The 16,853-nt window shown below is 38.6% G+C and overlaps 1 protein-coding gene across 1 annotated transcript in view; it reads left to right on the top strand.

Annotated features, from left to right (window-relative positions):
- The window catches only part of LOC108682692 (neural-cadherin), a 61,494-nt gene that overhangs the window by 39,662 nt on the left and 4,979 nt on the right, over window positions 1-16,853 (top strand). The window contains exons 17-27 of the mRNA XM_018171913.2: window positions 2,529-2,664; window positions 5,341-5,803; window positions 6,845-7,309; window positions 7,702-7,784; window positions 8,380-8,715; window positions 9,698-9,889; window positions 11,055-11,242; window positions 11,699-11,863; window positions 12,100-12,253; window positions 12,515-12,624; window positions 16,331-16,468. Of these exons, the coding sequence (XP_018027402.2) occupies window positions 2,529-2,664; window positions 5,341-5,803; window positions 6,845-7,309; window positions 7,702-7,784; window positions 8,380-8,715; window positions 9,698-9,889; window positions 11,055-11,242; window positions 11,699-11,863; window positions 12,100-12,253; window positions 12,515-12,624; window positions 16,331-16,468 (2,430 nt within the window). The remainder of the gene's footprint in view (window positions 1-2,528; window positions 2,665-5,340; window positions 5,804-6,844; window positions 7,310-7,701; window positions 7,785-8,379; window positions 8,716-9,697; window positions 9,890-11,054; window positions 11,243-11,698; window positions 11,864-12,099; window positions 12,254-12,514; window positions 12,625-16,330; window positions 16,469-16,853) is intronic.

The following is a 16,853-nucleotide window of genomic DNA, read 5'->3' as shown; positions in this document are numbered from 1 at the left end:
TTATCAGTTTCTGTCTTATAGTAGTTGGCCCCAAAGTGTACTTTATGCTTGGGAGGGTATGGTTAGAGTCTTACTTCGAGAAGCATTGTCTAGTAAGCTAAATACTAAATAGCTATACCAGATGCTATTTAGTATTTAGCCAGACCAATTCGTCTAAACATTCTGTTTTGCCAAGTAAACAGCGTTTACCAATTCAAATAGGAAATTCTGTAGGAATAATGAGGCTAGGGGTCATGTTCAGCTCAAATGTTCCCTATGGCAATTGTCTTTTACGTTGGAACCTATCGTGGACGAAATAGATTGAATGTCATTCTTAAACCTAATGCTATTATAAGCCTGCAGAAGTTTCCCAGCAGCTCCGGAGATACCACGCGGGTTCTCATTTCTGAACAGTTTTCTTCGTCTGGTGGGCCAGATCATCTGTCGACTGATATTCATCGTAACTTTTCAAACGAGTCAAAAATCCCTGCACTTGCCGCTGCACTGGAAACTGATGAATCATGTCCACGAACAGTGGCCTTGTGCCCAGAGTGAGACTTTCCGATTTCGGATTTCGCTTCTAGCTACGAGGCTGCCTCGGTGCTGGTCATGGAGACATCTGAGGCCCCAACTGTTGAAGAAGCCTCTCCTGGTTCTGTGATCGAGATGCCGGTTGATTTTTCATTTGATAATTCAACATTTCAGGCAAGGATGAGTAGCGAGTCAAGCTCAGAAGCTGAATTTTCTGTCTCGGAGTCAGAGTACAGCTGGAGAAGAGTGCGAAATCGGAGGGTTTTTCTTCGAAGTACACGTCTTTCAAGGCGATGAAGATGGGCCGTCATGCACGGAATACAGAAGCGACACGCCTTGAAGGACACGCCTAAGACACGCCTATAGATGAGATAATCCGATGAAATAGCAGTAGCTGCCAAATTCGTGATAAATTTTTAAGTTTATTTCACCATTCATCTAATGACAATGTATGAGCTGTCTTAGAAATGAAATGTGTACGCAATGAATTCAATTGGAAAACTTTAAGAAGATGCATTTTAGTGTATTGTGTCTAAATGAATTATAAAACTAATCATTTTGGAGACAGAATGAAATCTATTACTGCGCTTTAGTAGCAAGTTTCTCACCATGCGAATAGCAAGCTCTTACTGCTAGTATTGATTATTCTTATGTAATGGTATTGCGTTGATATTTTAGACGATCTATTGTCAGCTGTATAATTTTATGATAATTTATTATGTTAGAAAAAGGTCTTGACGTCTTGGGGAGGGGAGGAATGTAGCGTGCAAGTCTTTGGCCACGCTTCAAACGCTGTTCGTTTTCTTAAGCAGCCTTACATCTCTGCATTACTGTGACTAAAGAGAAAAAGTGTGCGCAGCTAGTTTTCTCGAGAATCAGCTGGTTGCGAATTGGCAGCCGACTCATGCCTGACTAACCTCCTTCTGTAATGTCTGCAAATTTCAATAGGCCAAACATATTATTTAGCATTTTTCAATCTATGTACATTTAGTTTCAAGTTCTATGTCGGGGCTGAGGAATCTAGACTATATTAAAATCTACCATGTGGCCTCTGAAAATTCAGTGATGTGTTTTAAACAATACTCGTATGTTAAGGCCCGCGGTTAGTGACTTAGTAACGAAATTCAAGTAGCATATTGGTCCCGCTACAGCACTTTCTGCTAGTTTCAAAATTGCTGTTTATTAACTTGTCATCCCCTCTATCTTAATTGCCTCGGATTCTAAGATAAAAATTATTTGTAATTAATAGTACAGGGTGATTCACGAAAACTTTCTGATTTGAAAGGTTGTTAAAAAATAATTAGTAAAGCTGTCATTATAATATGAAGTTCATTGAAAAATACATTACCAGAATTTCTGTATCAATTACTTTTGAAGATGATATCGGACAAATGACGTCAATGCATTCAGTTGGTCGATTTTTAAAGTTCCGTTCAACTCGCAGAAGCATATTGACGGGTATATTGGTGATGGTTTGGCGTATGTTGTTCTGAAAATGAGGTAGGGTCCTTGGACAGTCATTGCAAACAATTGATTTAAGATGATCCCATGAAATATCGCACGGAGCCAAATCGGGTGATCGGGCCGGCCAAAGAAGGACCCCTCTCAAGGAGATGAGGCGCCCTATGGGATGTTAACGAATAGCAGCGTGTTTACATTGTGAACGGTGTGGAAAACGCAAAACGCTTCTCTAACTCTCTCTACTTTTTTCGGGTTGTAGCAGTCCGCTGACCCCCAGACCCTCTTGCATTCACACTCCCACTTGCGCCTCGACAGCAAACGCACGCTGCTCGAAGACATAGTGGCAACTGACTAGGCGTTACACAAAACTTCACGACCTTGCCTTCGATATGAAATACTTTCCCCTCCCTTTTCCTACAACATCTGGCTGCTAGGCGCGAAATACAAAACAAGAAGTTTCCATGAATCACTATGTACAAGCTTTATCTAAAAATATTTTCACATGTAAGTGTTGTATGTCACGTCGTCTTGCACGACTATCTTTATTTTCCGCCCAGGATCCAAAGAATCATTTGAGGTTAGCGGCGCTCCACCAGCTGCGTTCCCGGTGATTGGAAACCCAAGACCTTCGTGCGAGGCCAATTTCTGCCTCAACGGCGGCAGGTGTTTGGCCGTCCCGCAGCGTCAACCGAGGTAAAAGTGGCGGTTGCATTGTCGTCCCGCATCCCAACCTTGTTAAAAGTGGCAGGAGATTGGCTGCCTCACAGCATTTGCAAAGATAGTAGTGTTAACAGAGGAAAACGTAGCAGGTGTTCGGAGGTCCTGCAGTGTTAAGCATGGTAGAGGTGGCTGCTGAATGACCGTCCTGACGTGTAAGCCAAAGTAAATTCATGCCGGTGTGTGGACGTCCTCAAACGTCAACCAATATAAAAGTGGTAGCTGTTTTCCAGGCCCGTATCGTCTGCAGAGGTAAAAGTGGCAGGTGCTTCCCCGTTCTACAGCGAATACAATCAAGGTATAATAATGACAGGTGTTTGGCTGCCTCTCAACGACGACCAATGTAAAGTGGCAGGTTTTTCGCTAGTATTCACTAAAATAACATCACAACCGCGTAGAAACGTCAGAATAGCCTAGCTGAAATCCTCTGAAATTCCATATTTCAAACCAATTTTTAACTATAAATATTGTTTTTTTTTTGGGGGGAATGATCGAATTCTTATCTACGTTCAAATAAGACTGAACAATTTGGACCAATTTTTTTGCATGTAGAATGATGGACGGTAAAATTTACTATTATTAAAATTTTCGCACATTTAAAGACTACTTAAACGACTGTTTTTTGGGCACAAACTTCCAAATTACATTGTCCAAAGAATTTATGCAAAATATATTATTATGTGCCGAAATTGATCATGCTTTGATTGATTGTGGATTACGTTTTATGACACCTTCCTTACTAAATATTCTGTTATTATCACTTTATTAAGACTTTGCGTTGTCGAATGAGAAGTAATATATTCATATTGTTATGCTGAACTGCGTTACATTGGAAGATTAATTTGCAGGGAATTTATGACGAAAAGGTCCCATTAGATTGTCTGATTGTCTCGTGCGTTTTTTCTGATGCCGCTCGTATGAGTGTGTTCAGAACTTCAGAACTACCGTGCTGGATTTCGGGAACTTTTACAGCTTTACATCCCACGTTTCTTGGTTAGGAGCATTCCAATCGCTCCAATTCATAGCATTCCAATTGCTTGCAAACAGTTGTCGTTCATTCTTTTTTGTTAGTTTAGATAAAAAAGCTGTTTTGATTTACCAAAAGTTGTACCAAACACAAACAGGAAGCCTTGAGAGACAGAATAGTTTACATCCTACGCAGAATAACAATGGAATGCTTGTCCAATTTCCAAGTTCCCATTGTCTCCGGACAAAGTGTTGTGCTGAAGCAGCGATGCGGTTCCTTCAGGTTTACCAAGTGTCTGTGGCAGTGACGCTACAATGCAGTCCTCGTTACATGGCCTTGTTTCGCTCCGTTGAAACATGTGGCAAGATATGCTGGCCAAATTAAGTGAATAAAGTTAACGTAGCTCATAGCGTCGAGCTCATTCCTCTGCTACAGTAAACGCTCGAGGTGTCCCTGGTTTCGTTTTAATAATCTATTGCTGGGCCTGAGATATTGATGTAACTTTTGCTGCATAATTATACGCACATTTTTCTTGATTTTCTACGGTTAGCTTTTTAAATATTATCTTCTTCAATAAAGTCATTTATTTAAATGACTATTTATCAATTTATCTGTCATGATGAAGAAAAAGTCAAATTTTCGCAATTTACACTTAAGTTAAGTGTTAAATACGAATTTATTTTTACCGAGAGCAGAATTTAACATAAAGTCTACTGTCGACCCTAAGTTGACAGCACTTGGTTTTGCTTGATAAAATCCTTTAAATAATGTCACAATCATTACGAGTACATAAGAAATTTTATGCAAGAGAGAATTGAGCTTCAGCCTCAATGAAATTTCGGGCTAAAAGCCTTCTATTTTACAACACGTCTCTTTAACTTCACTTCTTGTTGTTTGTCTGTCTGTCTGTCTGCTACAAATCTTATAATCGAAATTTAACACACTTCCACTTATCCTATCGATCTGAAATTTTGCACCCTTGCGTAATGTTGGAGGCAATGCATGAATCAAATGACAAAATAAATGATTTTAAAAATTTAAAAAATTTTTTTCAATGTTAAAAAAATTGAAAAAATAAATTTGTCAGCTACAAATCTTATAACTGATATGTGACACACTTTAGCAAAGGTGCATTGATCTGAAATTTTGCACACTTGTGTGTGAAGTCGGAGGCAATGCATGAATCAATTGACTGAATAATTAATTTTGAAAAAAATATATTAAAAAATTGAAAGATTACTTTTTTAAAATTCGAAAAAAGAATGAAAAATTCAGTGTACATCTGTAACATTGGAGACACTTGATTCTTTAGAAGTGTAGTCTTTAAAAAATAATTTTTAAACGTATATTATTGGATTTATTTTGTTTTATATTCATACAAATATGATTAATGATTTGAGAAGTGAGATTGATTCGCTTCTGTTGAATTCACTTTGTCATACGAAGACATATGCTTGTTATTTGCTGTGAAGTTTCTAAATTTTCTACTGCATGCGTTTTTAAGGACTTGGGTTCTATGCATCGAACGGTTGAAAGTTTCTTCCTCATATTTAAATTAAAAACTATTATCGACAATGAAGTTTACAATAACTTAAATTTTGATGGGTTTCAACATAGTTCGGAGTCGCAACTAGTTTTTAAAATTTCTGAGCACCAACATTAAATGAAGTTAATTTGTGTTTCAGATGTATTTGCCCTTCTTACACGTATGGATCTCACTGCAAGATCCTGCAACGGCAGTTTCTGTCGCCCCTGAAAGATCTTCACGGGGCCACTCGATCCAATGACAGATCTCAAGACAAAAGCTCTGGAACTTCTGGGGTAGCGTTCACTCAAACGAACAGCTCGTTCGGTGGCCACATACATAAAGGTTCAGCGGAGTGGAAGGAATCCACGTTGCTGGTGTCAGCGCTGCCAAGTTGTTCATCTCTGTTTATTAGCTTTTACTTCATCACTCACCACAGATCTGGCCTTCTCCTCTTTGCTGGAGTGGATGAGAAGTTTTTGGCTGTTCAGCTGCAACGAGAGAGTCTTCAGTTGCTACTGAAGTCACCAAATAAACACAAGATAATTTCAACAAGTTTGAAAAGCCGAACTCCATTGAATACCGGCGTGTTGCATCGCGTAGATTTCTGGTGGAAAAATGGAGTAAGTTTGAAATAATTTGTTTTGTGGTTTGAAATGTAACTGAATTAACTTACTTAGCGTGGTAAATATATCCTAGCAAAATATTCTCATGAATCAAACTTTTTGTAACGCCGAGTATGTGGTCTTTCTAAATAATTATTAGTTACGTATGCATAATACTTGTTTAAGACAATATATTTAGTACTGACCTAGAATACTGTGATAACTCCCAATGGCCTTGAAATACTTAAATTATTAGTTTTCAGGGAATAAACATTCAAAACTATCGAAAGTTCTATTTCCGGAGATACAAGAACGGACAAGTCACCATTCGTAAATCTCAAAAAACTTTTGAAAATTTTACTTCAATTCGAAAAGAATCTTCCCGGACATGGCAGATGCTGTTATCATTACCTCAGGCGGTTAACTCTTTTCATGTATTCTTGCGATATCACAAGATAAACGATATATTGGACAAATTATTAGACCACATTTGCTGCAATTTTGATCTTGATTCGCATTCTTGCTAGGCAAAACTGGTGGGTTTGGAATGGTAAGTCCTAGTGCTGGGCCGCCACTCTGGGTCGGTCCTTTGGTTATGTTCAAGCTACCGAAACTGACATGTTAAACGGAGCCCAGCAAATAAGCTGCATAAGATTCAGTGCTATGCTGCCCTTGTTTTGTTTCTCCTCTAACTCTATTTAAGTTCTTGGGATTAGCAACATTAACGGAGCCTAGTAAAGAAGCCATTTAATACAGGTTCTAACATGTTTTATTTCTAAATATTCAATTAAAATGTCAGATAAATAAGAAAAAATTTTCTCGTGTAGAGTCTATACCATTTTTTTTTTAATTTAGGGAATTTTTAGAATAAAACATGGTTCGCATATCATGTATAAGTTTGAAAGTGTTTTTTAAATCCTTGACAATGGAAATACCTCAATCGGACATAAAAGCTTCCTGTGTTTAGCCACTCATTCTAAAAATAAATTATTTTTATGATTTGTTGCCATACAATTTTTTTTACAATTTACTACACGAAGAAACATTCTTTTTTTCTAGACGGCCACTCTGATGCTGGATCTGTGCCGGTCCAACGAGCAAGAGATTCAGCAACCACTTCAAGAACTCCAGCAAAATAGCTCTAAATTGGACTCTTCAGCGCGCCTAGAAATCATATCAACGCATTTCCGACAGCCATTGACGGACTCTGATAGAGTCACTAAAACTTCAAAACGCAAAGAATATTTCCGGACTAAAACCGGCTCAGATTTCATCACATCGTCTGATGACCCAAATAGAGCCGATCTCGACGAAAATGCTGAATTAGATATATTTTCTTCCGAGTGTAGAACAGACGTTCATTTGGGGATGGAAAACTCTCCCGTGAGAGCTGGAGCTCCAGTGCAGCTCGGAGGTATTTCACTTGATTTATTCTCCGATCGCAATGACAAAAAAGAAAGGGAAAAATTCCATTCTGCTCAAGTCTTCAGAGGATGCATCGCCCAAGTGCGGGTCAACTCGGAGGTAAGAAAAAAGTCTGCGCGAGTCTCAACAAAGTCTCAACACTTAATGTAAAGTCTATGGTTTTTTTGCCTGACATTTAAATCTATCATGGCTTAGTCACAATTTTAACATGTGACTGGTTAGCCGATCGATATGTGAATTATTTTGAAGACAGGCTGTAGCTAATTTAAATGTTAACGATAATTCTCATTCCTCTAAAATTAAATTAGCCATAAATTATTGAAGACATAAAGAATTTACATTTCGGATTAATTTTATTTTGCCGTCAACTTGTTTAGATCACCAACTCATTATATTTTACTATTCTCATCTCTAAATAAATAACCCACTCATACTTACCAAGCTGCTACATTTTCCACAGTAATTATTTGTTCTGATATCACGTCTGCCAGCTTCTAGATTTGGGGGAGAGCGCAGTTGTGGGCTCTAGAACGACAGTGGGCTGTCAGTTATCTGATCGCTGCAGCAATTCGAGGTATTTATTGAAAGGTTGATTTACTGAGAATTTAAAATAAAAGAATGTAGGGTCAGAACGGAACTTTTGATCCTAATGCGCAAAGCGTTTGCATTTCCCGGCCGTACCCAACAGTCCATTAAATATTCGGAAAAATTAATGTGTCCGGCACGACAAATGAACAAAAGCTATTCGGCCGCTTATCCACATTATTTTTGATGCCGAGGTATTAACTGGTATTGAATTTTTATTCTAACTCGGAAAATAGCAGGGTATTCTTGAGCGGGAACTGGGGCAGGGTGAATAGAAAATATAATTTTATATTTCTAACGTGTAAATTTCACTGCAAAATGGGCAATATATGCATTTCAAACTGGTTGTTAAAATTTTTTGAATCCCTGGTCAACTGGATTTGAATCCCTGATAGTCGAATATATATAAGATCAGCCTGAATCCTTAAGCTCAGATCAACTCGACTATTGAGATAAAAGCGTATTTTGCTACTTTAGCTCTGACCAAATCCATAAATAATTCCCATAATACACAAAAATTTGTTACGTAGCTAACTGAATTTTTTGGTATTACAAATATTATTCTCTCCTATTTCTGTTTTCAGCGTCACTTTACAACCGAACGATTTTTACGACCATACCGAATCGATGCACCGGCATCCACACACGAGGCGACTAATTCCGGTGCTCTTCTGGTCCAACTTTAACGCTTCTGACAAGTGCCAGTACTGCTCAGAAGTGCGATCTTCTTGCTTGTCAGATGAATATGGACACAAATGCGCTCGGAAAGCGAAAAAGAATAGTCTTGAAGATTCAGTGTTCGCATCCTGCCACTCTGAACCTCCACGTGACGGCTCGACTATTCACATAGGCCAACACAGCGCCCTTCACTACGCGTTGTCTTTCGCGCCGCCTACACAATCCTCATCTCTTTCGTTGAGGTGAGTCGGTACGTGTTGATACAACAAAAAAGTCAAGAGAGCTCATGTGTTTTCAGTTCTTGCCAAGTGTTTGCATATCTAATGTTACGTGCTGTGAATAATATGACGCTATTTGGTTTCGTCTGACTCAGGCTTTCGCTCAGTCTTGGGGATTGTCTCGACTTACGTAGTCAAATTTGAACAGCTTTTTGAGTTTGTTCTCGGCTCAGTGAGTTTAGTGTTTCGAAAATTCTTCTCGTTTATATTCAATAAGGCATCTTTTTCGCTTTTTGTGCAACATCGTTATTTTAGATAATCAGTCTTAAATCTAAGTTGTAATTCCAAAAAGAATAAGTATTTTCTTTTTCGATTCATTTTAGCAAATTCATTTTAGCAACTTTTTTTTGCAAATGTCTGCATTGTAAGAATGGCTGTTTTTGGAGAGTGGATTTTTCATGAGCTCTCTTGTTCATAGGCAAACGAATATTTTTACACGGAATACTTTAGTTTTACCATTCAACATTCAACTTGAAATGCCTCGATCAGCGCACTTAAAATATTCATGGCTGGCCTAGGCTTTCAAAAAGGCTGCAATAGTTAAAAAAAACAAAGGTAAGAAGAACCGATCTTCCCAGGGGTCGAACCTGGAATTTGAACGTAATCGAACGAACCAGGCGTAATAAGTGCTGAAATAATCTCTAAGCGCATTGGGCGAAACAATTTATATGCATCACTAGAATTTAAACCCAGGAAAGAATTTGGGGTAATCGTTATCGATGGGATCGTCACGCAGTTATAATTTTTAAAGCTATCATGATCATCCTTTATGGTTTGAAGGGGGAAAAAATAGGAAGGTTACTTGTGTCAAGGCTTGAATTCAATTGTAATCAAAAAAGGGAAATCTCATTCTCAACTCAGATATTTTTTTTTTTGCGATTGCCATAAAATGTGAATTTTCGCAACCCGTTTTTATTTAGCAAAATATATTCCATTCCTTTGACAGCTTCAAGACGTTGTCAGCAGACGGTCAGCTGTTGTCCCTTACGTCGCGACACTCGCGCGACTCACTGAGCCTGTACATGCGGGGAGGCCGACCGTGCGCTTCACTCTACCTCCACTCGTCCGGACACCTGGAGAGCGTGTGTCTCAAGCGCCCTCTGTATGACGCGCGTTGGCATCGCTTGAGGCTTAACAGGTACAACGCTGTGTGCAGAATAAACATGTTATTTCCTGACACTGTGCCGAAATTTATGCTTTGAGCTTAAGACCATTATTATTGAACGAAGAAATTTTTTAGTATGAAGTACCAGATTTTTTCCGATATGTGAACCAGCTGCTAGCTTTACAACGGTCTTGTCCAAGATCTAACTCAATTTTTGGAAATTCGATGTTTTATATGTCGTTAATTAATTGGTTAGCATTTTCCAATTATTTTCAATTGGAAACAAATGAAATGTATATAAACATAAGGAACAAATATACATTAACTGACCTCATAGTTGTTTTGCAAAAGAATAATCAGCAACGCAAGTTTTTTATTTGAATTTCCTTATAAATAATACTCCTCGGTTAGCTTGAACGAGGAAGCCAAGAAAATTACCCGGCGCTCTGTCGTGTCACGTGATGTGATTTGCACTTCAAAGTGGCGGCTGGTGATGAAGTTATTGCCCAGTGGGGGTGCATATATTCTCTACATTGGCAGGAAGGCGCTGTGCCCTGCTTCTCTGCAATGAACTAACGTTGCATATACTAAATTGTATTCGGAAACACAAAGAGCTTCCCGCTGCGAGATTGTGTTCGGTTCCCGCGCCGTCAGAGCTTTAATATGCCACTAAATGATCCAAATAGGACGCAGTTACCTCACATGGCCAGCGAAGTGTTACGCCTCAAAGAATTTTTTTCCATTAAATAGAATTCTGCTGGTACGGCTGGTTTCGGTGAGGTAGGGATTATTAAAAAGATTAGACTAGAGATTATTCGCTGGTGATTTTAACGAATTTTCATCTCTGGAAAAATCTAATGTTTGAGTTCTGCCCTAACGAGATTTTCCAAAATTTGGCGCCTAGCAAGTAAGATTTTCAAGGCTCACTTAGCTTTAAGCATGAAATAAAGGTCTAAATCAAATAATGAGTAATTAAGAAAGTGTACTGAGCTTTGCAATCTTTTGATTTGAATTATTTTTGCGGAAGACCATCAATGATGCACCCGAAGTAACTGGGCTTCATCAAAAATCTAATTCAATTGACAATGAGTACAAAACAGCATATTTTATCTCGAAAATAATGGTTACACGCAATTCAGAGATAAGAGCTATGTCCACACATTTGAAAGTGTGAAAGATCGACTTTATCCTGTGCCAGACATGGCAGAGTGCTGGAGCTTGCGGCTGACGACACGGATGACGGTCTGTACGCTATAAGACGCCCACCAGATGCTGCTGACGCTCATGACCGTGGCCGCTTGCAAGTGCACCAGCAAGAGGGAGTCGTGCTGGGCGGGCTGTCATTGCTACAGGGAGTCTCAGGCACTCAAAATGAGTACTTTGAAGGTTTGAAATAAACTTTAAGTGATTGTTATCCTACGTGGCTCCAAGGTTTTTTGAAAATAAATTTGCGCTCATGCATGCGTACTTTATTTTATTAGAATGTTTTTCATTTTTTGTAAGGCATGTGATGATCTTTTCAGCTTCAAATTTGAAGTATTGGTTTTATATTGATTACTGATTTAATGATTATAATTAATAGTTTATAAGAACATTACAGTTTTACACAATTCAAATTGGCTCAAAGTAACTTTGCCACTTGATTTATGTCAAATGCATCTGCCTTAAGTAACGTTGACATCAGACGGCACTCAGACGTCGAAATTGCGCTTCAGAATCGTCCATCTTTTCTAGAAGGCGATAAAAATGCATCGATCTGTCTCACAAAACAAACGAGCTCTTATTGCAACGCCAGACTATTGTCCTTCATTGTACTTGCATTCTTAACGTGTTTACGAACAGGCTGCTTGCGCGATGTGATGTACGAGGGCCGTCGTCTGCCTCTGGGGGACGAGCGTTCGCGGTGGGCGGCCTTGACCGTAGAGCGCAACGTGACGGTCGGCTGTGCCGTGACGCTGCCGTGCATTGACCAAACCGTGCCTATCAGAGCGACCAGGAGTTCCAAACGTGGGTAAAGTAGGAGGCAAATAGCAAATTCTGGTGTAATTTGTTGCTTCGCTTCTGCATTCTGCGGATAAAATTGAACTACCTGTTCTTCGATTATCGTATATTTTTTGTAGTATGGCAATAGACGTAAATGCGATCTTCATATGAAATTTACATAATATCATTAGGTTTTGGTAACAATATCGCTGGAATCCATGTTACCTAAGCAAGTGATATTAAATTTTGATTCACTCAAGTTCACGTCGAGTCGAGGCTCGGGTCTAGTGGCTTGCTGGCCTCGCGAGACACATTGCGCTCATCGACCCAGCCGCTGCCGGACAGCAACAAAAACTTCCTGTCCTGCGACGCGCCCTTTGTCTGCGCCAACCACGGCAATGAAGTCTTTTGCAGGCAAGTGCGGCTTGCAAGGGGACATAATTTTAGCCTTTTATTCGTGTTGCTAAAATGTTAGCGGAGCGGTGGAATATTTTTAATGATAGAGTTGTCCTCTCAGTTATTCGGCCATTAGTTCTGTTTTCAACTCAATACGGTCGAGTACCTGCCCGCCTATGCTGTATTGGACGGCAGTCGACGGTTAACATAATAATTAATGAATGGTACTTGAATAGCTTCCTTCTACTTAACTTATAAATTAACTGTAATCCCTCGTAGCTGCCCTGAAGGCCTGCAGGTGTCCAGGGATGGCCTGCGCTGCCTGGATGTGGACGAGTGCTTCTGGCGCCCTTGCCTGGCAGGGGGTACCTGCCACAACCTGCCGGGAGGTGAGCGGTCCGTTCTCTCTTCTTGTATACCTTGAATATTATTTGTTATTATTTGTTTTATCAAGTCATGATTCTTAGACTAGTACTTAATTATTGTTTTTAAGGGATAATGGTACAACATTCTTCCGATAACTCTAACTTCGTTGAATAGAGACTTCAAATACCATCGACTTTAAGGAAATAATTTCCGCCTTAATTCCTGTTAACCACGATTAAAATAAAAAGATTTATATTATTAATATTTTTTGTCGTCTAATGTTTGTTTGAATTTCTCTTAGAAATGAAATGTTTGAATTTCTCTTAGAAAGTTAATAATTGATTGTTTGTGAATAATTTTTTATTAAATACTATGCAATTTTTTGAGGAATTGCTTCATCATGTCTTATGATCTGTGGCAAAATACAGAAAATTGAAATCATGCCAATATCGTGGATTGAGATGAGCTGATAGTTGCTCGATGTGGTGAACATCTTCGTGCCAGTGTTGTGGCCGTGCTCTTAATATCTCCGATAATTAGATGCCTCTTCGTCCAACTTTTCTATGCGCCACCTCAGCGTCTACAACGTTGGCCAAATGTCTCGTGCGATAATGAAGGCTGTTTTCAGAGTGGGCTTTCATACACGAGAGCTTGTCGTCATTATAGGTTTAGTGAGACTCTTTAATCGATGTCGATCTCGAAACGAAGGCTTGCTCGTCCTTTACGTCGTTGTTGCGAGTTTTTTGCTAGCTCATGAAATGAAAAGTTGATTTCACTTCACAATTTAGGAATAACGCCACCCTCATATATGATATTCTTCACTTAATAACTAATAATTTAAAAAAATGTCTGTACATAATTTATTCGAAGGAAATTGCATTATTTAAAATTTAACGTTACCTTTAGGCTATAGCATACATTTTTGCTACTTTAAAGTTATTTTTTTTTCTCATAGATAATCAAAGAAAAACGATTTTAGAGTGCACCTGAAAATTACCCCGCTCATGCCATAACATCACTTCTATCGGCCATTAAGGAGCAGTCACGTGAGCTCTTCTAAACCTGCCTACCTTAAAGTCTGTCGGGAAACGGCGTGAAACTTGAGGCTTCTGTAGAACTGAGGCTCTCGGTCAAACTTATTGATTTTTCATCGATGTATTGGCTACCAGCATTCACTTTAAACGGCCTACCTTCATTGAGCTTGTAAATTTAACACACCAGTAATATCTGTAGTGTTCGTGCAGTGTATAAAAGGTGTTATTACGCGGTACATCGAACATACGACAATTCGAAAATTCATTATAACGTTTAATGTAGTCTTCAGAGATTTCATAAGCGAATTTCCAAAGAGCATTAAATGCAATGACAGTATGCTACACTTTAGGTGTTTTCAATTTTTTGACGGAGGAAGTATTCCGATATAAATTGCTGAAGAACTTAACATTATAAACTTGCATTAATATGCCGAAAAAGGGCCGGGGTAAACCATTGAGTTGCGTTGGGACTTTAGAATGAAAGTTTTTGCAAGCGCGTTGAATGCAGGTGGATTTCCTCGATTTACTGATTACTTTATTAATTACTTCATTTATTAAGATGTTTTTTTTATAACTGTAGTGCCGAAATCGCGGAATTGCCAATTCTATGGATTCGTCAGCCAGTTTGCCGATTCTGTAGAATCAGCGTTTGTTTACTATAGGAATCTGGGGTTAGGTCAGTCAGCCAAGTTATTTTTTTTAAAATATTTAAATACAAAGGAACTTGACCGAACTTGATCTAACTTTTTCTAACTCTAGCTGTCGACTTAATTATGTTCTAACTCTAACGTCCGATTTTGTGGATCAGCAACGAAATACTGATTCTAAAGAATCGGTAAACTGGCTGCCGATTCCATAGAATCGGCTATTCCGCGATTCCAGCATGACATAACTATATAAGCTGGATTTTGATGAAATTTTTGGGACACTTATTGAGGAATTTTGTTGTTTTTCTTTGATGATTTATTTTTTTAGATACTTGATGTTCAAAATATAATACATCTACCAAAATGGATGAATGTACCATTACAAGATCAAAAAACTGCGCTTCCGATCTATTATGGCAAAGCTAACGAATTAAAGCTCTTAGTTTCCAATAATTACGTAAGTCCTTGTTAACAGGTCAACGCGTATCTACGTATGTATAGATTTTAATTTTACATCAGAAGTTGGTGCCATAAGTTTGTGTCGCTTCGAAGGTCTTGCGAGGTGAAATTTATTGCTAGTCTCGTATCTGAGCTTCTTAATTTGATTCAGGCTTTTTTTTACCGAGCATGTTGATGCGTAAGAAAAATTATGATCGTATTTTTGAGAGTAGAACGCAGGAAGATGTGTTTGAATTATCTCGGACTGTAATGCGGTTGTTACCACTTGATTCGTGCAGTTTGTCTTCATGACCACATCCAAGGATTATGTATATAAAGATATAATGCAGGTTTCGTTGAAGACCAGAGAGTATTTCTTATTGACAATTTTCTTATTATTTTCTCGATTCGGCGAATTAGGCTCTTGATAGGAAGTGAAAATCCAAATTTCGTCTAACCGAATACATCCCAAGCCCTCAACTTCATCTCCAGATTACCGATGAACTAAGCAGGCTTCTGGATACCTACGACAACAGCGTGAAACTCAGGACTCTTCGTAAACTAAATCGCCTGTACCGAGGAGATATAAGTCTTCCGCATTCTACTGATGGATATATCAACCTCTCCTCTATTTACAAACTACCGGATTTGTCAGGACGTTAAAATTGTTCTCGTAATTCAAGCTTTGATTCCAATCTGTATCCATAATACCCTATGTTTGTACTATTGTCATTTCAAAATTTCAAATTCACTTGTTGCAAAACTCGTCCTCTACTTGATAATGAATGAAGTTGCAGTCGAAACGTCGTAAAATTATAATAAAATGTCCCTTGGAAACCTGATATTTGGATTTTCACTTCCTATCAAGAGCCTAATTCGCCGAATCGAGAAAAATAATAAGAAAATTGTCAATAAGAAATACTCTCTGGTCTTCAACGAAACCTGCATTAAAGAACAGCTTCTGCCAAACTACACTAATAAAGATATAAGTAAAGGTTTAAAAGCTTTTTGTTTTTCCTTTTGTGTGCCAACCTTTTTGATCACTCAAGATATTTTCTGTATTGGACGCAGTCCTTAATTAAGTCGTATTTATGCTTACAATGACCTCAATTGCGCTCTTGTTCAGTGTTAAATGCCTGCATAACTTTTAATGATATGCGACTTCATTAATTTGGTTTGTTTCTCGTACTTTTTGCAGCAAAAATACCCAATTTTTCCGGGTATTTATTTCAAAAATTTCTGAAATTAGTAATACATGTTTTCTGAGATGTTGTCTCAGCTATGCCTCCCGAAGTCTCGCTTTTCATTTTTAGAGGTGGTTCACCGCAGTCATACTGATTTAGAATATGACGACATGGAGGCATGATTGGAAATAATTCGTTACTACGATCAAGAAATTTGTCCATCTGATTTGATGGAAGGATAAATATTTTAAAGCTGGCATGTCAATAAACATTACAGAATTGTAAGCCAGTGTTCGAATGAATTAATTGAAGAGACGAACAAACCTCTGGTAAGCTGATTGAAAAAAAGAACGTAAGAACATTCTCCTCTTATTAACTCCTTTATATGCGCGTTAATGTCATATAATTATAAGTTTTCTACTGCAGGTTTCAGATGTGAATGTCCCTCTGGCGCGCGGGGGCCGTACTGCGAGGAGGCGGCGGAGATGGAAGGAGGCGTTCTGCTCCCTCCGCCATCTCTGCTGCTGCTGGCGCTGGCGCTCTCGTCCGCTGCGGTGCTGCTCTGTGAGTTCCCTTCACTCCAGTGCTTCATCTTTCATGTGTGTTTCTCGTAATTTTCTCTACGATACACGAAAACTTATATGACATATGGAATATTCAGTGAGCAATCAAACATCTCTTAGAGCAAAACCTCATAAGTTAGTGGAAGCCTTTTTGCCAATATATTATCTATATAATAAATTTGATCTTCAGTACCTACTCCTACGATCTTTTCTCTAATTACCCCCTTTACCAAAGAATCGTCATGCACCTGCAATTAATCACCCGAAAAACAATGATCGCTTATAATTTATCACGCAGGAATTCCCTGTCATTCACTAAAAGTTTTCAATCAGCTCGAAAGCATCACTAAATTACAGTTATCAGTCAAGAAACAATGATCACAAAC

This window comes from Hyalella azteca, unplaced genomic scaffold, assembly GCF_000764305.2.
Source record: "Hyalella azteca isolate HAZT.00-mixed unplaced genomic scaffold, Hazt_2.0.2 contig17406, whole genome shotgun sequence".
In the NCBI taxonomy this organism is placed as follows: domain Eukaryota; kingdom Metazoa; phylum Arthropoda; class Malacostraca; order Amphipoda; family Hyalellidae; genus Hyalella; species Hyalella azteca.
This window is presented reverse-complemented; position numbering and strand designations above follow the sequence as displayed.